The sequence below is a fragment of the Copadichromis virginalis genome, linkage group LG9, assembly GCF_057382275.1.
Source record: "Copadichromis virginalis isolate Kocher_CV1m ecotype Utaka linkage group LG9, C_Virginalis_male_GT1.1, whole genome shotgun sequence".
Classification (NCBI taxonomy): Eukaryota; Metazoa; Chordata; class Actinopteri; order Cichliformes; family Cichlidae; genus Copadichromis; species Copadichromis virginalis.
Window position 1 is genome coordinate 15,553,517 of NC_140626.1, and position 22,952 is coordinate 15,576,468.

The 22,952-nt window shown below is 42.2% G+C and overlaps 1 protein-coding gene across 3 annotated transcripts in view; it reads left to right on the forward strand.

The window, feature by feature from the left end:
- The window catches only part of drosha (drosha ribonuclease III), a 143,619-nt gene that overhangs the window by 57,706 nt on the left and 62,961 nt on the right, over window positions 1-22,952 (forward strand). For all 3 annotated transcript variants that reach the window (XM_085467946.1, XM_085467944.1, XM_085467947.1), the window contains 3 exons: window positions 2,561-2,660; window positions 8,892-8,994; window positions 18,758-18,828. In XM_085467946.1, the coding sequence (XP_085324072.1) occupies window positions 2,561-2,660; window positions 8,892-8,994; window positions 18,758-18,828 (274 nt within the window). The remainder of the gene's footprint in view (window positions 1-2,560; window positions 2,661-8,891; window positions 8,995-18,757; window positions 18,829-22,952) is intronic.

Below are 22,952 nucleotides of genomic sequence, written 5' to 3' on the forward strand. Positions count from 1 at the left end.
CTCCTTCTCACCCCCCTCCTCTTCTTCTGCCTTCTTCTTTGATTGTTAGCGTCTGACGAGACATGCTTGGCCTACGCTCTGGCCCTCTGAATTATTTATCAGCCTCTTGTCCAGTTAAATGGCTACAGCAGATCCGGCCAACTGCCTCGTGCACCTCCAGCATGCACTGCCCTTGGAGGCTATCTGCGTCTCTGCTGTTCAGCCAACAGAATATTTTGCACATTTGAATAGCTCCAAACGCTGGGTGGGAGTTAGTGTTGAGTAGAGGGGAGCAGCGAGATTATTTTTTTACAAGGGTCAGCAGCTGATGTAAAGAAAATAAGGCCACGTGCAATATTTGTAAGTAAATATTTCATCAGAAGGACTTTTTTAAGTCCAGGTGTTTAAATGAGTAAAAATTATTAAAGATAAATGCTTGTGAAGTCATGTTTGTAGTTGTGTTAAGAAACACCGAGGCACGGCTGGGCGCATTGATTTGGTTTCTTTATTTTTGGGCCAGAAAGTACAGCAGCACACGTAAAGAAAAGCACACGAGGAACAGACTGCAGATGAGCTTCACAGTTGGTGTCTGGAAAGTGCCACAGTTGGTGGAGGCTATTAATAAGCAGAGATATAAATACAGCGTGTTTTCCTACCTGAAAATTGCTGTGGAGTCCACTCAGTCGGGTTGTGTGACTGACACTTTGGCTAGCAAACCAAGAGTCTCTGGTCTCATTATTTTCCATTACACTAAGTGGGTTTTATTAATTCTAAGTGTTTTGTTTCCACACTAAGATCACAATACCCTGACAAATGGACCTCTCGTGAATTTGGAAAAACAGAACGCCACCTGCTTTCCTCTCTTTGCATTGATTAGAAATGACTGAATTAAATTGCCTGTTTTAATTCAAATGAAATCAAATGACACGCCGCAGTTAGGGAGACGCCGGACCGTAATGAAAATGGAACCTGCTAGCGCGGAACCCAGCTGTGGAACCACTCAAGCGTCCGCCGCCATTTTCTGGGTTCCAGCGCAGACCTGGAAAGGCTGGATATGTCGGGAAAATTAATTAGTCGGTCTTGAAGAGTTTTGAAAATGCAGGATGAGGCAGCGTGAAATGGCATTAAACTTTTTGGACAGACCAGGGCTGTCAAACTCTCTTTAGTTCATGGGCCAAGAACAGCCCAATTTGATCTCAAGTCCTATATAACAAGCTAAAAAAAATCCACTACTTTAGTCTGAAAAAGTACATCCAGAAAATGTCACATTTATCAAATCCTTCATTTACAAAATAATGGATGAACTTCCTGAGATATTTTATGGGGGGGAAAAAGGCAATTCAGTCAGCCCGCTGTCATCAGTCAAAGAAATGTGTTGGCACAGCTCCTTCACTTAACCGCTTCACTTCGGGGTGGTGTGTCAAGCCATGCATATTTCTTTGTCAGTAACAAATATGCAAAACTCATGATGATTCAGACATTTGGCTCAGAAAAGAATCGGCAAGAAAGAAAGGGAAGAAAATCCAAAAACGTGACATTTAAAGGGAATTAGACATACCAGACTATACCAGTTTGGCCAGTTGAAAATATAGGTTGTTGTATTTTGTCATTATGTCATTGTTTATTCCGCTTTTCCTCACCAAACCTTCTTTCTAATGTAGACCTAATGAAATAACTGACAAACACTAGCCACTACCAGCTGTAAATGTCATGTCATTCGCCAACAGGCAGTTATTTCTGTGTCCACCCTTCTATGTACCGATTCTCGTCCATGTTCATAAATGAAAATTTTCCACTTTGAGACAGGAGGGGTTGATGGTGGAGTCATTTCACTGCTCACACCAGTTTGAGTCATACGCAGATTTTCACACATCATTTGTATCATTTTTAAATATTCATTCAACATATGGCGCTCGGTTGAGCTCGGGCATTAACAATGACTTGGTGAGGTTTAGGCGTTAGAAACCTCTGAGTTAGGTTCAGGAAAAGATCACAGTTTAGTCTTTTAAAGCTTTTTCTTTTCTTTATCGTTATAAATAAAAGAAATAAAAAATAATTCCTACCTAAGCATATCACAAATATTACAAACTTGTGCTCTCGCTGACACAGAAAAAATTGGCAATTGTTGTCAGTGGGGAAAAATAGATTGCTCTTTTGTGACTATTTCACATTTTGCTATGAGACTGGACTGAATAATAGAGCCAGCGAACACCCGTACTTGGCCCATGTAACAGTGAATCCTTAAAAGACACCACGTTAACACGGTTTTCTGGTATTTTTAGCAACTCGCAACTCAAGCTAGAGTCCAAAACGATGCCCAGTTTTCACATTTGCAAAGCCGTCTTTGGTGGGCTGCTTTTGGCGTGTAGATTGTATGTTTGTCATCCTTATTTTGGACAGTTATTGGCTTATTTTTCTTCATCACTGATTCTCGTGTCTGTTGGGCTGAGCAATAACTTTTATTTGATTATACTTGGTCATATTTTTCTATCCTTTAACATGTTCGGATGAGAAATTCTGATTTGAAAAATCATAAAAAGGCTAACTTGAACTATTTTGTGTTTGATTTCTCTTTCCACAGTGTTCACCTGTACTACCTTTTTCCCAGTTTAGAGGAGGGTGGCCTGGCCACCTACAGAACGGCCATCGTACAGAACCAGCATTTGGCCATGCTAGCCAAGGTAAACCTCCCCCACCTCCTCCAACTCATTACCTTCCTCTGCAGGTCAAAGTGGTGTAAGGTGTCAGATCTGGCAGGAGAACATGTTGGAGACAGTCTTATTGTTTTCTGTCTTGCTGTTATGACTTTGCTCCTTTCTAAGCAGGCACTGGGGAAAAGAGTAATTTTGTCTCGATGCCATTACTACCCCATTTTTGCCCCCTCAGGTTTGTGATTGGAGTTAAAAGGTTGTTGTTTTGGAGGACTAGACGAGTGCGGCTGGGGTCCCTATGGGCCCCTAGAGGTCTCCCTGAAACACTCTCCAGTTCCTGTTATCGTTAGGCCCCCTTGCTTCCCTCCTTCGCTCTCTTGCTGGCAGCGTCGTAGAGCCAAGCTGTACTCACTGGCACGTTTGTAAAGAACACAACAATAATCGTCCCGTGATGTGGAGAAAGCAATTAAAAACTTCAATCTTTCATGTTGCTCCCTGCTGAATACAAAGATGCAGCCGCCCGAATCTGCATTAGTGCTGTGTAGCAGTTTGGCTTGTTTCAATTTGCCGCTTGCGGTAAAGTGAGTGTGATACAGTGTTCAACGTTGCCAAGTTGTTTACCAGGCTCCTCTAAAGCCGTCTGCTCAAGAACACTCGCAATTATCTTTCAAAAAAATATCTTGAGCGAGCAACGCACAATCCGCCACTTCAATTGGAAGGCTTAAAAGTCAGAGCGGGTTCCCTCTGAGTTGGAGTATTTATGAATTGTGATTTAATTTGTGTGTGCAATCACCGGGGGTGGGATACCACCAACAGTTATCAGCCGTAATTAAATAGCACCCTGACTGTTTTTTGTTGTCTGTAGTGCGCTGCCAGAAGAGTCAAGTTGGGCTACTTTCGACTTGGTTCATAGAAATGGTTTGCAGAAAGTTTGCCTGACCCACAGTCTCACACATCACAGCACTGAATTGCAACCTATGCAGATTATTATCTGCGATGTGCTTTGTTGTTAGACCGAAAAACTCTGTTTGATGTTTATTAGTACACATTTGAAATTTTACAACTTTACGGGCCTGCATCAGTGATGTAAGCATGGATCGCTTTAATCAACCAAACCCTTTTTAACAGATTTTAACAGTAACTGCATTTAGTTAGAAATTACTGCATGCAGTCACCTGTTAGTGAAGTTCTGAGTTTTTGCTTATTTTTTACTACCAACCAAAAGAAAACAGATGTGAACATTTAATTAACCCTCTGGGTTCTATCCTGGCCATTTGTGGCTACTTCATTTTTGTTCTGTTAATGCAAATGGAATGAAACTTCACAAAGGTGTGTATTTTTTTCAGATTTTTTCATTTTCAACATCAGCTCCTTAATAATATCAATAATATTCACTATACACCAAATTGTTCCTCTTGACTCTATCGTGGCCATTTTTGGCCAATTGAAACCCATTATAACCACCTTTGTTGATTCCTTGTTACTGACAGTACTATATCATGCGATTTAGGTAAAATTGCTTTCATTCTAAAGTCAACACATGAAAGTTATAGTTTTTAGTGTTTTTTTTATCAAATTACATCATTTACCCATTTTTGGCCAAGCAAGCGATTTCATGTAATATTCCTAGTTTCTAGTAGCGGCTTTCGATGGCCTACCACACTCCAATGGACCAAAATAATGAAACAATTTTGACATAGGTTTGATCTTAAGGATCTAATAGTTTATGTTTGTGCATGACATTGCAGCACAAACATGTATTTGCAAGATAGACTGGAATAAATAATGACGCATCAAACATTATATAGGCTGCAGTGCATTTCTGTGGATGCAGGCTATTGAGCTTTGAGGTTCCCAGTCAAACTTCGCTTTGAAGCACATGTTAAAAGCACTTTTACTCTTGTATTTTTCATAAAAAGATACCATACCAAAAATATAAACTCTAGAAACAAAAACAAAAACCAATCACAGGACATTTTGCAGAGTTCAAACCTGCAGCTGGAGCTCAAACAACAACAAACACTGTTTGTAAACGTGTCCTGGAGTTTATGCAGGTGCAGACAGAGCTACTGCTGTAAGTAAGCCTAACAGCTTCCAGATCATTTATTCTGGCTATATGGCAAGAAGGTCATCACTGCTTCAAGCACTGTCTGTATGATCTGGTCAGAGAGCAAGGACGGCAGCAGTCATCTGTCCTTGAAGAAAAGACATCTGCCCAAGATGAAGAAACCTCCTCTCCAGAAGATGAGGGGACAATCTCCAAAGAGGCTGACTGCATCACCACTGATGATGAGTACTAGCCAGTGCCTGAATCCTCTTCTTTGGGGGAGGATTGGGGTTGGGGGGCATGGAGGTGGAGGCCGAGCAGCTGATGGAAAAGAACATAGGAGCATTTTCTGAGACCGAGGAGCCGGTGACTGAGTGGATCCCTCATGAAAGGAAAACCATGTGGGTCCCACCACTGAAGAGAGACTGCTCTACAATCCAGTACCCACTGGTGTCAAACCAGGGCTCACCCTGTATGCAGTTTCCTGCATTAGCAGCCTGAGATCTACTTTTGACTTTGTTATAACAAAGGAGATCTTTTAGCTGCTGTGCACCCTTACAAACCTGCACGGGAGGCAAAGGTGTGAGGATTGGAGGATTGTAGATGAAGTGGAGATAAAGCCTACACCAGAATAAAGCAATACATAGCATGTTGGATGACAACACTGGAAGTTATCAGGAAGTAAAAAAAGGCATGGGGTTCAGACTCCAACTGACGGAGGAGCTCTGAGGACAACGTCTTTCCTTCGGGCACCTTGGCAGAGGTGATGATGATGCCTTTGTCCCGCCAGAAACAACTTCACTGAAGTGGGGGAGTCCTCTACAATCGACAAATGAAGAGTGATCCTGGGAGAGCTGGGACACATGCTGGTGACCTCAACAACTGCAAGACACCCTTCTCCTTAATTCTCAGCCACTTCTGCCATTGATCTCAAGATACAGTACTCTGAACCCACACCCCACCAACAAAATGAGATACAGGTGCAAAAGGAGCACCTCCAGGATTGGAACAGCAGCCCCTCGCACCAGGTGTAGAAAGTGTGCCTACAAAAACCACTCTACTGTGGTTAGCACATCTTGCTGCTAATGAGGATGCACACAGAAGCACACACTGGAATATACATTTTGATCATTTCATTGGTCATTTCAGTGGTTATTTGGTCATTAAATGGCCTTTCTGGCCACTAACATACCATGTGTGATTTTTGTTTTTGACCATTCACCCCCCCACCCCCCCATTGAACAGCACTGAACAGCAAGTCATTGAACAAATAAGTGGGAATCTTTCTTAATATATATGAATTTTATAGCATTTTGTAAACGTAAACAGGGGGTGGCCATTTTTGGCCACGAATAAGCTGAGAGGGAGTTTTTATGTTTTTGCTCTCCCTGCACAAATATAACAATGCATTATAATCAATGTTGATGTGAATCAATTACATGCCCCAGACTCTACTATTAATAATACAAGAAATTTCAGTAGCAATGCAATTATATAAAATTGCGAGATTTGATGTTGTCTTCCAGCTAGTGCAGTGGACAAGCAAGCAAGCAATTTATTTATATAGCGCTTTCAGATCAGCCACGAGCTGAACACAAAGTGCTGTACACTTGACATGCCAAACATGATACATTGAGCATGTTAAAAAAAATGAGAAAAATAGTAATAATAATATAAGATAAGTAATATATATATATATAAAAACATTTAAAACAATAAAATCAGCACATTAGATTAAAACAATAAAATCAGGGTCAGACTGTGTCATAAGCCAAAGAGTAAAAATGAGTTTTAAGACGTGTTTTAAAAGTGGACAAACAAACTGGTGTTTAAAGGGTTAAAAATTTAAAAAGTAATAACTATTTTATATTTATGAAAAGAATTGAAGTTAGTTAAAAGTTTTATGCAGAAAAAATGGCAAAAAAACATAAAAATAATAAAAATTACATAGACCTAATCTTTTGGTGGCCACTTTTGGCCACGAACAAGTTGAAAGGGGTAGTGATTTTGAACAAGCCCAGAGGGTTAAGAAAACACAACAGAAGTGCGGATATCATCAGGTCAATGCTAGCAAACTTGGTTATCAAGCTGCAAACAGACTGTCCCGGGTTTGTCACATACACGGAGATATCTGCTAATTAGTACCAGGGGAAATACCGATAAATTGCCAACTAAAATTGGAGCACAGAATTCCTGGAAGATAATTAACAGCACTTCAACCATCGCTCTCTGTTTGATAACCGCTTTAAAGGCCATTAATACCAAACAGTGATCCAGTGGCTCAGACCAGTGACTTAAATTAACTAAGGTTAAGCCTTACCTGTGGTAGCATCTGCATGTCAAGGAAAGTGACCACTGCTGTAATTTTAAACTTTTATAACTCATCCAAATGGATGAGTTATAAAAGAAAATCCATCCTGCATGCACTTGTTTAAAAAAGCCATTTGAGACCAAAACTATAAGGTATACTAGAATGTAAGCATGCTTTGTAAAAAGCATATATAAAGTTAGACCTTTTAACATGGCGTCTATGGGGATTGATCGCTTTTGAAGCCTCAAGAGGACATTAGAGGAACTGTATTGTTTTGCACTTCCACATTTGATGAAAATATACATTTTTAAATTGTTTTGATTATGTGTTAATTATACAACACTAAAAAACTTGACATTTTACTGATACTTCTTGGTTATTGTGGGTAAAAACTGGACATTAATTGGCTTGAGAAGCTCATATCTTGAACATGTCGGGGGTCTGTGGAGTTTGTGGAGCCGCAAATGGCTCCAAAGTAAGGTTTTTGGCAGTTCCACATTGGCTTAAGTGTAGCCATGCTCATGTCTTTTGATAAGTGTAGCTTTAAGATGATCTTGATGTTCTAAGATGATTAAGCCAAAGAACCACTTATGCCAATGTGAGGCCTCAGTCTGTCCATCCATGACTCCCAGGAAACGCTACTGTGGTAGCTGAAGTTTGGTAGTAAAAACTCCATTCACACTGTAACCGTCCAGCAGACTCGGTACGTGCGAGTACATTTTCATTAGTTTAAGCAGTACAGCCAACCAGAGACCAGAAAACATATCACTTTGTTTTTGCACTTTATACATTGAGCTTATTTAGACTTCTGCAGTGAATCTACGCCCTGACTCAGAAACGCCTCTTAACATTACCCCTCACCCTTCCACGCCATTCGAATTGTTGCGGGCTACATTAACTCAACGTGTATTTACATTTCTCGGCAGGTGCACGTCAGGTTCCACTGTAGGGTTTTAAAGGAGTGTTTGGTTACACCGTACAACATCGATGTCTCACTGAAGCATAATTCAGGCATTACAGTGATCTGTGAACTGGATGGATCAGGAGCCAGTTGAGCAACTATTTAATTTATGTTCTGTTATCTTTTATTTATTTATTTTTTAACTGCTCTTATAAATACATACAAGTTTGGTCTCATAACTAAGAAATCTGACCTCAAACTTGTTACATGAAACTACTTGTTGCTGTTTCTTGTTGCTTATTGGGGTAAAAAGCACAACTTCAGCTCATGTTTGGAGCCTCCAAAGGCCGTTGGAGAAACTGCAGCTTTTGGCTTTTCCTCATTAGCGACTTGACTGTATTTACCTTGCGTGCACTAATATCCTATTAAAAATTAGGACATGGACATATGTTCCAGGGAGAGTTTTATAAATCCCAGTGACTTGTTTAAAGTCAGTACGATGATTCTGAGCATCAATTCTTTATATGAATGGAAGCTGCTGCTCAAAGGCCATTTCTCTGTGGTACAATTTTGCTGTACTGATGTATGCTTTTGTAAAGAAAGTAGCGCCTACTAAAAGAACTACTTTTCAGAGTGAATGAAGGTCACCACAGTGCGATTTCACATTTTATCTTGGGATTATCTAGCGTGCGTGTGAGCGTGCGTCTGCCTGTATGCACACGTGTGAACATTCTCCTCCTGTGCCGGCTTAGTGCTTCATGCCACAGCTGGACAGCACATGAGCACATCTGTCAGTGCCATGAAGTAGAACCTTTTCCAGCAAGGGCATGCAATCTTTTTCATTTCCCCTGAGTTTTTGGACTCTTACATAAAAGCCTGTGAAAGTGCGGAATGCAAAAAAAAAAAGAAAAAAAGAAACGAAACAGGTCATCATTTTTTACGTGGTTATTAGTGAGGTGCTGTTGACAGCGAGCTAACGTGAATGCATTTGTTCATTTGCAGAAACTGGAGCTGGATCGCTTCATGCTCTACGCTCACGGACCGGATCTGTGCAGGGAGTCGGACTTGCGGCACGCCATGGCCAACTGCTTTGAGGCTCTGATGGGTGAGATTCCCCTGAGATCAAGAGAGAAGGGGGGATGATGGTCGGGCAGGAGAACAAAACAGAGGAATGCATTTCGAGTCAACTAAATATGTAAATCTATTCCTAAAAGGGTAGATTTCCATATACGGAAAACAAATACTTTCTCTCCGCCTGTGTAAACACAACACACGCATTAGTAGGGGGATTTAATAGTCGAGTTTTAGTGGACTTTGCATCAGTGCATACTGAAAACGCTTTAATGCATAAATGTGTTTAATTCAAATGCTTTGAATGAAACTGAACCTTTTCATAATAATGTATTTCCTCTTTTGTTTTTTGTGCTTGTTAAACGGTATAAATAGCTGCAGTGGATCTCCCATTAGGCTCTGGAAACATTACGCAGCTTTTATTGATCTCTGGAGATGCGGTTTGACCTCTGGCTGGACATGCTATCCCCAGAGAGCTGCTCTCCTTTGCCCGCACCAAACACATACACAAGCTCGCCATTCGTCTCTCCAGCTGCTCCGTTTATAGGGTTTGTGCAGTGATTAGGACCCTGTGCTGGAAACCACACACATATAATAAAAAATCTCTTGGTGGGGACCCGTCTCCCTCTCTCTCTCTTCATCCTACCCCATGGGCAGCGCTAAGCTAAGCCTCACTCCTGGAGAGCTGCAGAGTCGGCAGCTTTCCCCATCTTATCACCATCTTGATTGAACCAGTTCAGCCATCTCTGCGCTCCCCTGATGATAGATACAGAAAGTGGGTGACTTTAAAGAGATCTTCTTCGCTTCCCTCCCTCTCACGGAAAACAGGAGAGCGACGGGGGGAAAGTGCTGACTAGCGCCGCGGCCTCTTCGCTGGGCCCGCGGCTCCGTGCTTGTAACAGCTTCATTATCGGCAGAGACAAAGTCATAATCTATTCTGTCCCGTGGCTGTCGCCGCCTCATCGCCGCGCACATCCGAGCAAGGCAGCAGGGCCGCGACACCGGATGCCTCCCGTCTCTCTCAGCCTCTCCCCCCACCTTCTGTCCTCCAGTTTCATCTTTAGAAAAGTGATGAATAAACAGGGTTCGTGCTGTAAAGGAACCGGTGAGAAAACTTGCTGTCAGAGAGCACCCTGTGGTGATGGGTTTTTGGGTTGCTAATTCAAAAATATCGCCCACCCCTCTCTCGTCTTCCCGCTCACCGCAGACACACTCGCTGAGGGGCGCAACATGCACACGTACGCCAAAAAAACCACAAAAAATGAGGCTTTCAAAGTCGTTTGCATCGAGAATGCCGTCTGATGTTGCTCCTCTTCTTTCACCGAGGCTTTTGTCATCTTCATTTCAGGTTTTTTTTTTTTTTTTTTTCTTACTCAAACGCCTCCTTTAAGACCTTGTTGTCGAGCCGTCGATCTGTCTCCACCCTCCCCCGTCTCTGACTTAGTCTTTATATCCTTTTGCGTTTCTCCATCTTTCTCTGCCCCCCTCCCTCTACGATCTAGAGTTTGGGTGTTATTAGGTGAAAGATGTGCCACGAAGATGATGAGTCATGCTGTCACTCTGTCATCTCCCCCTCTCCTCCTCTTCCTCCTCCTCTTCCATCCTCACCCTGCAGCCCCACAGCACTCTCTCTCCCTCACTGAACAGAGCACTTCTTTCTCCTTACAAGACAAACTCGGATCGCTCGCACGTGCCGTAGGATGGTACGAGGGGCACGCGAGCACTGTCATTTCATCCTTGCGCACGCCGCTCCCTCTGACAGAGACGTCAAACCACCACTTTCTCAAAAGCAGCAGGCGCCACATCAACAGACGTGCACTTGCAGATATGTCGCTGCCTCGTTGTCTGAAGTTGCCATAATATTTTTTTTTAATTTTTCTTTTTTCCCTCCCTTTTTAACATTTTTTTTTCTTTCCCCGTCGGCGCGCTCATGCGTCGAATTCAAATGGGCCTCTTTCCACGCACGCTCCTTTTGAAAGCTCTGATGGAATATGACATGCTCATAATATTTCCAGGGCCCTGGCAGATAGCTTTAACGGCTTACTATGCATGTTTTCTGACCTTTGTTTTATTTGTTTCTCTGCCACAGTGACCATTGAACCTGGGCTGTGTTGGAAATGGCAGATAATCTCCTGCTTTGCATGGGCAAAGCTTTCTCTCCGCGGAGCTGAGAATGTGTCTATCTCCTAACCCTGAGGCAGGGCCATTCTCTTGCTCGAGACAGAGAGAGAAAGGGAAGGGAGAGAGCTGGAGAGAGGACGAATGGAGGGAGAGCAGTGGAGGAATGGAAAGCAAAGGCATCTGCAATGCAAATAGCTGCCCTGCAACCCTGAATAATTCAAAGTGTTGAATGGAAATCTTGCTTTTCTGATCCCTCGTCATTAACTTCTGCCGGAGTGGGCCATTCTCATTTGGGCTCTTTTGGCCTGCGCACCTCCCATTCTGTACAACGCCCCCCCCACCACCGCCCCTAACCATTCGCTCTCACCCTCTCCTTCAGTACTTTTGCTCTTGCCCACTTTACCTCTTCGTCTTTAGAAACCACTTTCTCCCACTGCTTATTCATAGAAACTCTGCACGCCTGTTGCCCTCCCGTTTCCCTCTCAGGTCCTCTTCGCTGATAAGCCTCGCCGCTTCCTTCCTACCAAACTGTTTGAAAAGAATTGCGAGAAGAAGAAAAGAGGCCCCACTCTGTTTTATGGCCCTAATTTCCTTGTACAGTTGATCTGTGGATTATACGCTGCCAGCAGCCATGGGGGATACAGATGGTGAACCTTTGTGAGGCCCCCTCTCTAAGCTCTTCCTATTAAAAGAACGCAGAGAAAGGATTATCTCTCACTTGCTGAATATCAGATTCATACACAATGCGCCCGGTGTATTCATTGAGTGAGAACTGCTCCTTTTGTTAATTGCCGCGATGGTAGCAGCGGTGGAGTTGGTTTCATGCGCGCCCTCTTTTGTCTCTCCATCTCACCCCTCGCTCGAGCCTCATTTTTGAAACTGATGTTATAATGCACTTCGACTGCCTTTGTCACCGCCGCGCTGAAAAATTCTATTTTTATGTTTTGCTTTTGTTTATTTTTTTGCCTTTAATGTGTTGCTTTCCCTGTCCGTCTGCTGCTTCATCCCCCATTGAGCTGAGAGGGAGCTTAATATATTATTTGATGGATTAGAGCCTGAGCGTTTTTGAATAATTCATTCTAGGTTATTAATGTGTCTGTCAGCCACTGGTGTTTCATATGCCCCTGACTCTGGGTTTTTATTGGTCACTGAAAGCCCACAGACATTGCAATCCCATTCCTAAACATAACGGTGTACAGTCAGCACGGCTGTCTGAATTAGACTTGTGACAATGTGGAGATTCATTAGACGCTGGCCTTCTCTGGCCATGACTGATATCCTCTGCACAGCACTGGATTCAAACTTGGTACATGAAGTAAAGGGCAAGAAAAAAAAGCATTTTTGGTCCTTTTTAATAAAAAAAAAAAAAAGGACAATCATTATAAAATATGACTTTTTTTTTATTTAAAGTATCATAGTCGGTATATCAGGTATCAGGACAGAGATGGTTATAAAAAAGCCCTTAGTGAACCTCCAGCAGACTTGGCCTAAGTTCATCGTGGCCCTGCATGTCGTGGCACCGTCCTGTTTGGCATTCCTCTGCATGGAGTTTGAGGATGGTGCCTCTGGACTGGCAAAATGGGTGCTGATCCCCCCATTTTCAGACGCAAGACTGGAAGGTGTGCTTCAATTTCAGAGGGATTATACTCTATGCCAGGATGCTGGTGAAGGGAATGCCTCAAATTCAGGAGGCTCAGAGTCCTCTTCATCCTGGTTGTTGAAGACTGGAGTGTTTTTTATTCTCTCAGATATACTTTGGGGTGCGTAGGAGTTTGGCCTTTCAGTCTTTAGTAGTCTCTCAGTGCTATGGGGGCTTGTTCCTGATGGGAATAGGATTTAGGCCTTTGCCGCCAATTCTGTTTTTATTTACTTTGTTTATTTGGCGGTTTTTAGTGTATATTTAATATTGATTTAGTGACAACACTTAGTTTATATTTTGTATGTCCTATACAGGACTTTGGCCAGCTGATGTTGTTTAAAATGTGCTACAGGAGACTTTGAGTTGACTTGACTTGACTTTTATGGACAGTATTTCTTGGCAGAGCCAAGGGGTGAAAGGTTTCCTGTTTGGTGGTCTTGGGGATCATGCCTGTGCTTTTTACTGATGATGTAGTCGTTATTGCTGCATTGAGAGGCGACCTCCAGCTCGCACTGAGGCAATTTACAGCTGAGTGCAAAGCTACTGGGATGAGAATTCACACTGGGTGAGGTCATGGTTCTCACCCAGAAAAGATTTGATTGCCTTCTCTGGGCTGGGGAGGAGTTACTGGTCCAAGTGGAGGAGTTCAAGTATCCCGTATCAAGGTTCATGAGTGGGGAAAGACTGGAGTGGGAGAATGCCAGGGGGATTGGTGCTGCAGACGCCGTAGCGGTCTGTAGTGTTAAAAAGGAAGCTGAGCGTGAAGGTGAAACTGTTGATTTACTGGTCGATCTACTTTCCTAGCCTCACCTATGGCCATAAGCTGTGGCTAGTAACCGAAAGAATGAGATCACAGATTCAAGCAGCGGAAATGAGCTTCCTCCCAAAGGTGTCTGTAGCTTTTCCTCAGATGGGATAAAGAGGTTGGTCATTCATGAGGGCTTCTGAGTAGAGGTACCACTCCTCTGGAAAAGAGTGAGTTTAAATGGCGCATGACTTGGATGCTTCCTGGACCCCTCGAAGGTGGGGTGTTTCAGGCATGTTCAACCAGGAAAACACTCTGGGGCATATCCAGGACTGGAGAGGTAATGCATGTTGGCTGGCTTGTAAACGCCTTGTCCTACTGGTAGAGCTTGCAGTTGGAGTCTCATAGAAGAATAGATCTGAATGTATTTGTCTGTTTTATATACGATTCAGCTTTTATTACATCGTTTTATTACATCTTTTGTTCACTTTTATTTTGAAAGCACATTTCTTAATTAAACCAGGCTAACAAATCAAGACAAAGGCTATAAAGAGCAATAAATAAGTTATGTAGTCATTTATCAACATAGTAAACAGGTGATCCAGGTTGGGGAAAAAGACGTTTTAGTGAACTGAACTTTGAGGTCTTAAATAGTGAGTCATTTCTCAGGTTGGTTATCTGAACATAAAGGCTTAAACTCGATACATTTAACAAGGGATTTGGAGGAAAATAGCACTTTCATATTCTATTCAGATTCATGTAAAATGCTGCTGAACTTCGGTCTTACGTTTGTGTTATTATTATTGTGAAGCTAAGTGAATCATAATGTCCTTTGGGCACGCTTGCTATGACTTTCATGGCTATTGTGAGATGTTTAATAGTTGTAGACCTCCTGCATTTCGCACTGGATTCTCAGGCAGAACTGACAACTGAGTGTTGAATGCACTGGAGCCCGGAGACTGCAGAGTGATTTGGCCAGAGCATGATGTTACTGCAAGATGAGCTGTAGAGAGATGCTAGCATTCAATTACCAGTCGAGCTGTTCGGGTGTTTTTGTGGGCCGTGTGTCTTCAGGGCGTCAGCTTCAAGTTTGCAGGCTGACGGGGTGGCCTGAGAAGCACACATCTCCGTTTAATGATTGCGGTAAGTTGCGTGTTTGATTGGATTGCTTTGGGGCACACTCTTTGCACGGACAGCCTCCTTGTCAAGTGTGTTCTCGCTAGACTTAACTGCATATCTTGGTTTCTTCATCCACTGGGCCCTTTGATTGACACCAAAGGTGTTGCTTTGAGATTTTTAATACCTTTTTAAATCCCTTGAGGCTCTCCTGGTTTCTAACCGCTTACCCCTACATTCTCCTTCCACTTGGAAAAAGTTTTGAAAATCTTATAAGAAGCAAAAAACTTTGAATTTCAACAACTTTAAAGCCTCCATTTGGGGAACTTTCCAAATCTGCAGTGTCATCAGAACATGAAGAAAGCTGCCTCCCGGCCACACCCACTCTCCCCGTAGCATCGGTGCTCGCACACATGAATGCGTTATGAGTAGTAGTTGAAAGACATTGAGAAGTTGGACTTGAGAGGGAGTTCTTGCACTCTCACAGCTGGTTTCCAGAGGTAACATCTGCTTTGTAGCAGCATCTAGAACTGAGGTCCGCATTATGGTAAAACCACAAATCTCAGCGCTGCTGCTTAGTGGAAAACATCCTGTAGGCGAACCACTCCTGTCTCTAGAGCCTGTCGCGGTCGGCCTCAGTGAGACGCTCGCCTTCGTCGTGCCAAGATTACAGAGGGCTTTCCCAGTGATACACATCTGCAAGGGCTTTAATGTCTTGCTGTGCTGACTTTAAAGAGGCTATAGATTTACAGATACTGATTTATAGGCATATTCTGTTTCACATCTAGGACGGTCCAAAGCATGGCGAGAAACGAGTTTTTGTCTAATAGCCACTGTGGCTGCTGTCTTCCAGAATTCACAAGCTCCTTTCATTAGTTTAGCACTCAACTAGATTTTTGTATTAGTAAAGGGTGTCTAAATGATTGAGTGTTTTACTTGCCAAAGTGGCTGCTGGGTGAGACAAAGTTGGCAGGCTTAATCAAATTTTACGAACATTTGGGCAATGGCTGGTAGTAATTTCCCATTCTGTTTAGAAGTAAAGAGCATGAAAAGCACATAGAGTGGGAGTCCATCTGTGATTGTTTGTGTGCTAGGTGGTTTGTTTGTATTTCTTTATGGTTTGGTTATGTAGGCAGCATCTTCACTGTTTGTGTGTGTGTATGTGTGTAAATGGCCTGTTAGCCATCTGAAAGCAGTTTCCCCTCCCCAGATGATGAATCCCTCATATGTTTTTGATGTCGTCCATGAAAGCAGTTTGCGCATTTAGTCTTGCGACCGCACCGCGCCCCATTTCCACTGGCTCATTTGTGCACATAATAAAAACCGCTGCACGATTGTATACCCAATTTGCCAGGTGGTTATTGCTTTCTAAATTGAATGAGCCACCCTAAGTGTGATGGTTTGAAGTTGTATGCAGCTTAAAGGCACCATGATAGTTCCACTGATTTTAGTAGAAACAGTAGAGGAGCAAAACAACAAAGGGGAGTTGACTTGTGAAAAGAAGCTGACTGCTGCAGCAGAATGAGCCGAAGAAGTGGCGTATCATTCCCATAGAGGGAGAAATTTGGAATACTTGTCTTGTTCTTTGCTTGCTGTGGCAGCAGATCTCCTCATTTTGGGACCAATCTTCAACCAAATTTCTTCCTTTGTCCTGTTCCTTTTGTGTGTTGGCGTATGCACATGTTGTGCAGAATATTATTATGTTTTTATCCCCCCCTCGCAATTCAGGTTTGATTCAGCGGACATCTGCACCAACACTCATGTCCAAGATTGTGGGCGAGTGACAAAAAAGATATTATACTTTTGTCCACGTTGTCCGTGGGGGGGTTCGAAGATGAAGTACATATGTCTGTATGTGTTTGTCGGGTCTATTCACAGCCCAAGAAGTACACAGCACTGCTTTAAAAAGAGTGCTCACTCCAAAATCAAATGAACATATTTCTCTTGTGGCATGAAGTGCTGTTTATTCATCAGAATTGTTTTGGTGTGAGTTGCCCAGTTTTGAAGATATCGTCTGTCTGCCTTATATTACATATAATGGAACTAAATGACACCCACCTTGGGGTGCTTAAAAGACCAAAAATGCATTTGAAAAACTCAGCAGGAATGTCCACTTTCAGGAATAATGACTCAGTCACTCTAAGAAAAGAAAAAAAAAACCACAAAAACTTCATTGAGCAATTTTATGTTGCTTTCTGAAGTCTGCTGAAGTAAGAGGCAAATAGATAACCCTTTCCTGCTCTTACTGAGCACTCAAAGCACTTCTGCATTTCTACGTGAATGATGGATGGATCATGTATGAACGGATGGAAAGGAATTCGGGATTCATTGTCTTGCCCAAGGACACTTTGCTGGGGATCAATCTGCCAAACTTACTATTAGTAGATGACAGCTGCCAAGCAGTGTAAACTTTTAGCCATTAATTTGGATCATTCATTTTTCTTTTGTGTCACAACTGTGGGCCTTCAGTCACAAACCGATGCATACTTTTTGCACTGTGATTACTTGAAATTGCTCAAACAAGGTTTGTGAGCGTTGACGAAGTCACTTATTTCTGAAGTGAGACATTCTTGATAGGTTTTTCAAAGCTCTTCGAATAACAAAAGACAAGTGCTATGCTGCTCCACTATATTGAAGAGAAGGCAAGTCATTTGAAAGCCAAAATGTCTAAAAAGTGGCAACTCACGAAACAGTCTAAACACAGACCAGAAGGAAAAAAAGTTATTTTTATTTTGGGGTGACCTGTCTCTTTTAAAGCTGCATTCTTCACAATGGCCAGTAGGGGGTGAGACCTCTGGTTGCTGCAAGTTCATGGGAAAAAGTGGACTCAGTAACTGTCTGACAATCACCAGTTGTTGGGAAAAATGTGCATCTTCTAATCGGTTGGTGGGTGGTTGCAGAGGTTGCTGGCTGTTGCTAAAATAGTCGCCTGTAGTTGGCAAAGTTTGCACCTTTCCAACTGGTTGCTGAACGGTAGTGCAATACAATCTCGAAATAGTGACATTTCACTTTCAGAATAAAGGTGGTCCGTTACTGGTGCGACCAGCGTGTTTCAAAAGATATGTTTTCTTTTGAAGGCGGACAATCTCTGTTTCTGGTTTGTGCCACATTTTTCATTTTCACTCCAGCTTGATCAGCAGTTGCCGAATGTTGAAGACAAATCAGCATCTTCCATGGAAACTGCAAGCAACTGCACCAGTTGAAATCTGGAGGTTTCTGGTGCAAGACCAAATATCTCTTTAAAACAGTTTTACCTACAAACTTCCAGCAATCACTCGCCAACCAGTTGGGGAATGTACATTTTCCCTACCCACCAGTAGTTGGGGTTGGCTGTAGCTCAGGCGGTAGAGCACTGATCGGAAGGTTGGTGGTTCGATTCCTGGTCTGCATGCCAAATATCCTAGGGCAAGATACTACTAGGAGATACTTGGCTCTCCTATGCATCCATCGGAGTATGAGTGTGTGTGAATGTTAGTTGGAAAGCACTTTGAAAATGTGTTTGTGTGAATGGGTGAATGCACAAGTTGTGTAAAGCGCTTTGAGTGCTAAGAAAAGATCAGGGTTTAGTGTAAGCCATGTCCTCGTGTTTGACAGTTTGGTAGATTTCTTGCTTTTCATGTCCTGTTTCACAAAAGCAAAGAATTCTCAATTCGGATCCACAAACAAATTAGTCACCTTGGCTAAGACCATTTTATAAATGCTGTCCGTGTTCATGCCTAAGCATGTGAGGCAGGCCCAGCATGACAGAAATTCAAGGTTTCTTTGACCTTAGCTGGTTACATCTCGGAGTGGTGATGCAACCATCTCTGCCTTCCTCCTCCTCGTCCTTCTCATCCTGCTCTCTGACAAGGGGGAGGTGGATGTGCACTGGAACCCTGAGGTCATTTCACCATGAAAAAGCAATAAAAATGCACTCCTACTTTTAAAAAAGCAATTATAACTCATTGCGGAGTTCAATTAATTTTAAGTTTTCCATTAGCAAAGAACTCTGATATTGCCTCAGATTTGGTAGAAGTTTTTTACACCGCACTGGTGGAAGGACGTGCTTTTTCACACTAATGTTAAATAACATTTCACATGTTGTACAAAGTAAGGTTCACAAATTGCAGCACAGCTACATTGTTTGCACACACCTCTAAATAAAGTAAGTTTCTTATTTCCTGTTTTTCATTTCAGGGGCCGTGTATTTGGAAGGAGGCTTGGACGAGGCCCGGCAGCTCTTTGGGAGGCTGCTTTTCAACTCTGAGGTAACTGACTCTGATTTGGTGTCTGCCCTTTGCCACACTGTGGTTTGCTGCACAGGAAGCGTATTTGCAAGGGTATGCGCATCTCTCTTTGAGTCACAGAGCTGAGCGGCAGACAAGATTTTCTTATTTCGATCTGTGTAAGACGTCTCTTTTATTCTCTCAAACCCACACACAGCATGTTTTGGCAACATACCACACATTGCATATTATTGAGGCCTTGCCAGCACCAGAACCTGAGATCTCACAAAATCTCGCTTTATCCTGCTGTACTTTTGACTAGCTGCTTTTTGTGTGTACGCTGATATGCACAAAGATGAAACAATATAACTGAGGAAAAAATGAGATGTGGATTAATCCATAGCAGGAAAAACAGCTCATGTAGTTTGAAAAATTAACTTGAGGATGTTGAATATTGCAGATCGCCACTCCTGAGCAGGACACCTGCTATTGTTTGTAAGTGTGTACGTGTGGATGAGCTCAGCAGGCATGCATAATTAATAAATGAATCAGTATTTTGCATTTATCTTGGCTAGAGATGTTCTGAATCAATCAAATAACTTGCAGCTAGTCTAGTAAGTAGCAGCAGGCTTGCTTCTAATTGGCTATTGAGGTTGTTTGCTGAGAATCAGTCGGTGACTCCCACACACTGTATGACACAAAGAACTCTATCAAACAAGTCCTGTAGTCTTTGAGAAACCAGATCAGAGACTTCAGGGCTGAATCTTTTAAAACCTCACACCACAAAAGTTACCAGAGAAGATGATCATCAAGTGAATACATATCATAATTGTCTTAAGGGTTCGAGATCAATTATTCAGTGTTCTGTGCCAAACTCTACCTTTTTACTAAGTTTTTTTTTCACTTTAATTGATTGAACAGCTGGCCTTGATTCTTTTTTCTTCCCCCCTTCAGTTGGCCGAATTTTACAGTGAGTTTCTTCCACTGTAAGGCTGCCTATTGAGTATTTGTGTCTGCCTGCAAAGCTGAAAATGTCCTTGGTTCTGTTTTGCTGTCATCCTGCGGCCATGAAAATCAACAGGAGTTATCAAGCTTTTCATCTGTCTTCATGCAGAGGTTTTTATTTGTTAGAACAAGACATTCCCCTTTAAAAACATATTTTTGAGTCCGTGGATGTGGATAAAAAACCACTATAACGCAAGTATTCTTACATCCTTTTTATGAATAGCAGTCGAATGTTTGTTGGAACAGACTGAGGATAGGGTACATTAGATATAAAGGCTGATTTAAAAACACAAACATGTGTACAAAAGCCCCAATCGCATAGGCCTAGAGACCAGACACCAACCCCCTGGCAACCATCTGTCGATTAGGAAAAATGTGTAATCCCCAGCCAGATGGGAAATGTTGGAAGTTTCTAATCAGTCAGTAAAGAAATATAAACTTTACTGAAAACCTCCTGTGAAAACCTTGGCCCCAACACGTTGCTGCCGTCACATGTAGCTTGCGTGGAAGATGGAAACGTTGGCAAACACTTGCCAACTGCTTGCCGAGTGATAGTGTAAAGTGCATGTTCTGAAAGATGGTAGTTATGATGTTAAGTTGCTACTTTTATTTTGAAGGTGAGCATCGTCCATTTCTGGTTTGCATTGTACTTTTTCAAGTTTCATTGCTTCTTGGCAGTAATTGACGTAGGGTTGCAAACAATTTGGTTTCTCCCATGCCAACTACAAGTAAGCGGGGCAATCTGCTAGCGACCCAAGCATTCACACAAGGGTTTCTGACTGAGGCCAAATGCAGATGTATAAATAGGGCTACAGAGAAAAACTCCTGGTCCATATATAGTGATGGCCTTGGACACTATGTTTGGTATTTGTTGTATCACACAGGGAGAGGAACATTGACTGTGCTTATGAAAGAATTATCAGTGTGATCATCGTTCTATTTGTGCAACAAAGGCAAACAAAGTGGACAGTGATTATAACGTGAGGTGCAGAATAGTTATAGCTTAAATTGTGCTCTATCTATATTCTCTATTTGATCTTGCTAATAAAGATAAGAACTACAAAGAACTGTATCAGAGGATCTAAGATTAATGGAGGAATAAGGACATTCAAGCTCAGAGAGGCTGAAAGGACTACACAGAAGCTAAACCATTCAACACTTCACTAATGAGCAAGATCTTAAAATCCATTCTAAACTCTAACAGGAGGCTATAACGGTGGCCAAATTGGGATGTGTGTTCTATATTCTTTGGTCTTTTTAAAAGTTTCCCTTCAGATGTTTGATTCTCCTGGAGATGAGCAAAAAGTGAGTTAGCGTGGTCAGTATAAGAATAATAAAGTTATAAGTCACTTTCTTCTAGTATAAAATGCACAAAGATGATTTTCCTACGCTGCGTGCATAACCTTGAAAGTTCAGTGGGAATATAAAAAAATCTGTCATTTTCAGATAAACACTATGACCCTTAAATGATGTTCAGGTACAATGTAAATTGCACATTATCTTTCCGTGTGGTCTTACCAGCTGCTTGGACCTCATACATCTTTGTACTCATCTTTCTTTTTGATCGTTACACATCTGGGAAGTTTTGTGACTGGGTTTTAGTATGGTTGTTGACAAGATCAGCAAGCTAGGATTATTTTTGCTTTAGACTGGGTAATAAGCAAGGTTGGAGACATAAATGAAGCATTAAGATGAAGGAGGGTTCTCAAACAGTAATGAGTGGTATATGGTAATGTCAGTAGAACAGAACAGAAGAACTACCAACATGCAGCTAGCTTACCTAGCATGGGCTCTGTGGATAGTTTGTTGGTTCTTCTCGGACAGAGGAATCGGCTCTTCCACATTGGTGCCTGTACAGCACTGAACAGCTTTACACTGTCAGGTCTTTCTGCTGGTTATACATCATAATAAGCTCCATTACTGTCTGGAGAGCTGTACACAGTCAGTACAAGGAAGAAAGCACCATATTGTGGCTGTTTTTAGCAAGTGAACTTTACAACTTCTAAAAAGTTGTTACCAAGTTGAATTCTTATGTCATTGCACTGACAACACTAAACTCTCTCCAGTGTTATCATTTTGAGTATCCCGAGTATGCAAGGCTCTCCTAAATGTTGTTATCAGAGTCTGAATCCACCACCTTCAGGTCCAAACATGTGGTTGTCGGCCAGAAAAAGATGTGGCCTGTTTTATCTGGATTAGGGAGAGGTTATTACCCCAAGTGAAGGTGTTCCAGTATTTCAGGATCTTTGGTGCATCAGTAATGTAGGTGTTGTAGCAGACCATTGTGTGAAGAGTGTATAGGAATTTCTTTTACTTATGTATTAATCACATTCAGGACTCGCAAAATCGCTAGTCCGACGTCCCGGAGCTAGCGATATCTCCAGTCGGGCGACCAAAATCTATCTCAGCCCCGCCCGTCTGTAGGGTGGACATAGGCCATGCTAGCGATATATCTAATCTGGCCTGGTACCACGTCAGTATCCACCAGGAGATTTGGGAAACCCTCCTTAGATACATGTAAATGGGCATCTTCCTGCCAACTTTATACAGCTGCTTTAGACTCATCTGCAAGACATTTATTGCAATGGACTAGCTATTTATATATCCATTTGAAAAATGTAAAATCTACTTGTATCGACCAGTGTCTGCAGCTATCCACATGTAGGTCAACAAGTGAGTATAATTCTGGTGTTTGAAAGAGCAAAAATTAGCTTTAGAAATACAACTTCTTGCCACTAGAAGATAGAGTAGAGTACACACAACCCTACAATTTGTGCTATACTGACAGGTAAAAGTACCAGGCGTCTGTTGATAAACATATTCCCCATGGGGTTTAGTGTTGGATGTGATCATGGTTTGTGAAATGCTTTACATAATATTGGCGCTAGTAATATATTTGCAATTAAATGCGATCAATAAGTTCATCTCTACAGTAAGATGAAACCCATTTTTCTGCCATGCCAGTTGAAATGGTTACAACCTCTAATCTGCCAACTCACGGTTAGAGAAGAAAATAAAAACAAGATGCTTTTGGGTTCAAATACAACCGTTGCCACCACTTCTTTTAATGCTCTGTTTTCTTGGTTTCTATGGTGACATGTTCTCTCTTTATTTGGACAAAATACACAGTGCAGGCACAAAACATACTTCCTGTGGAAATA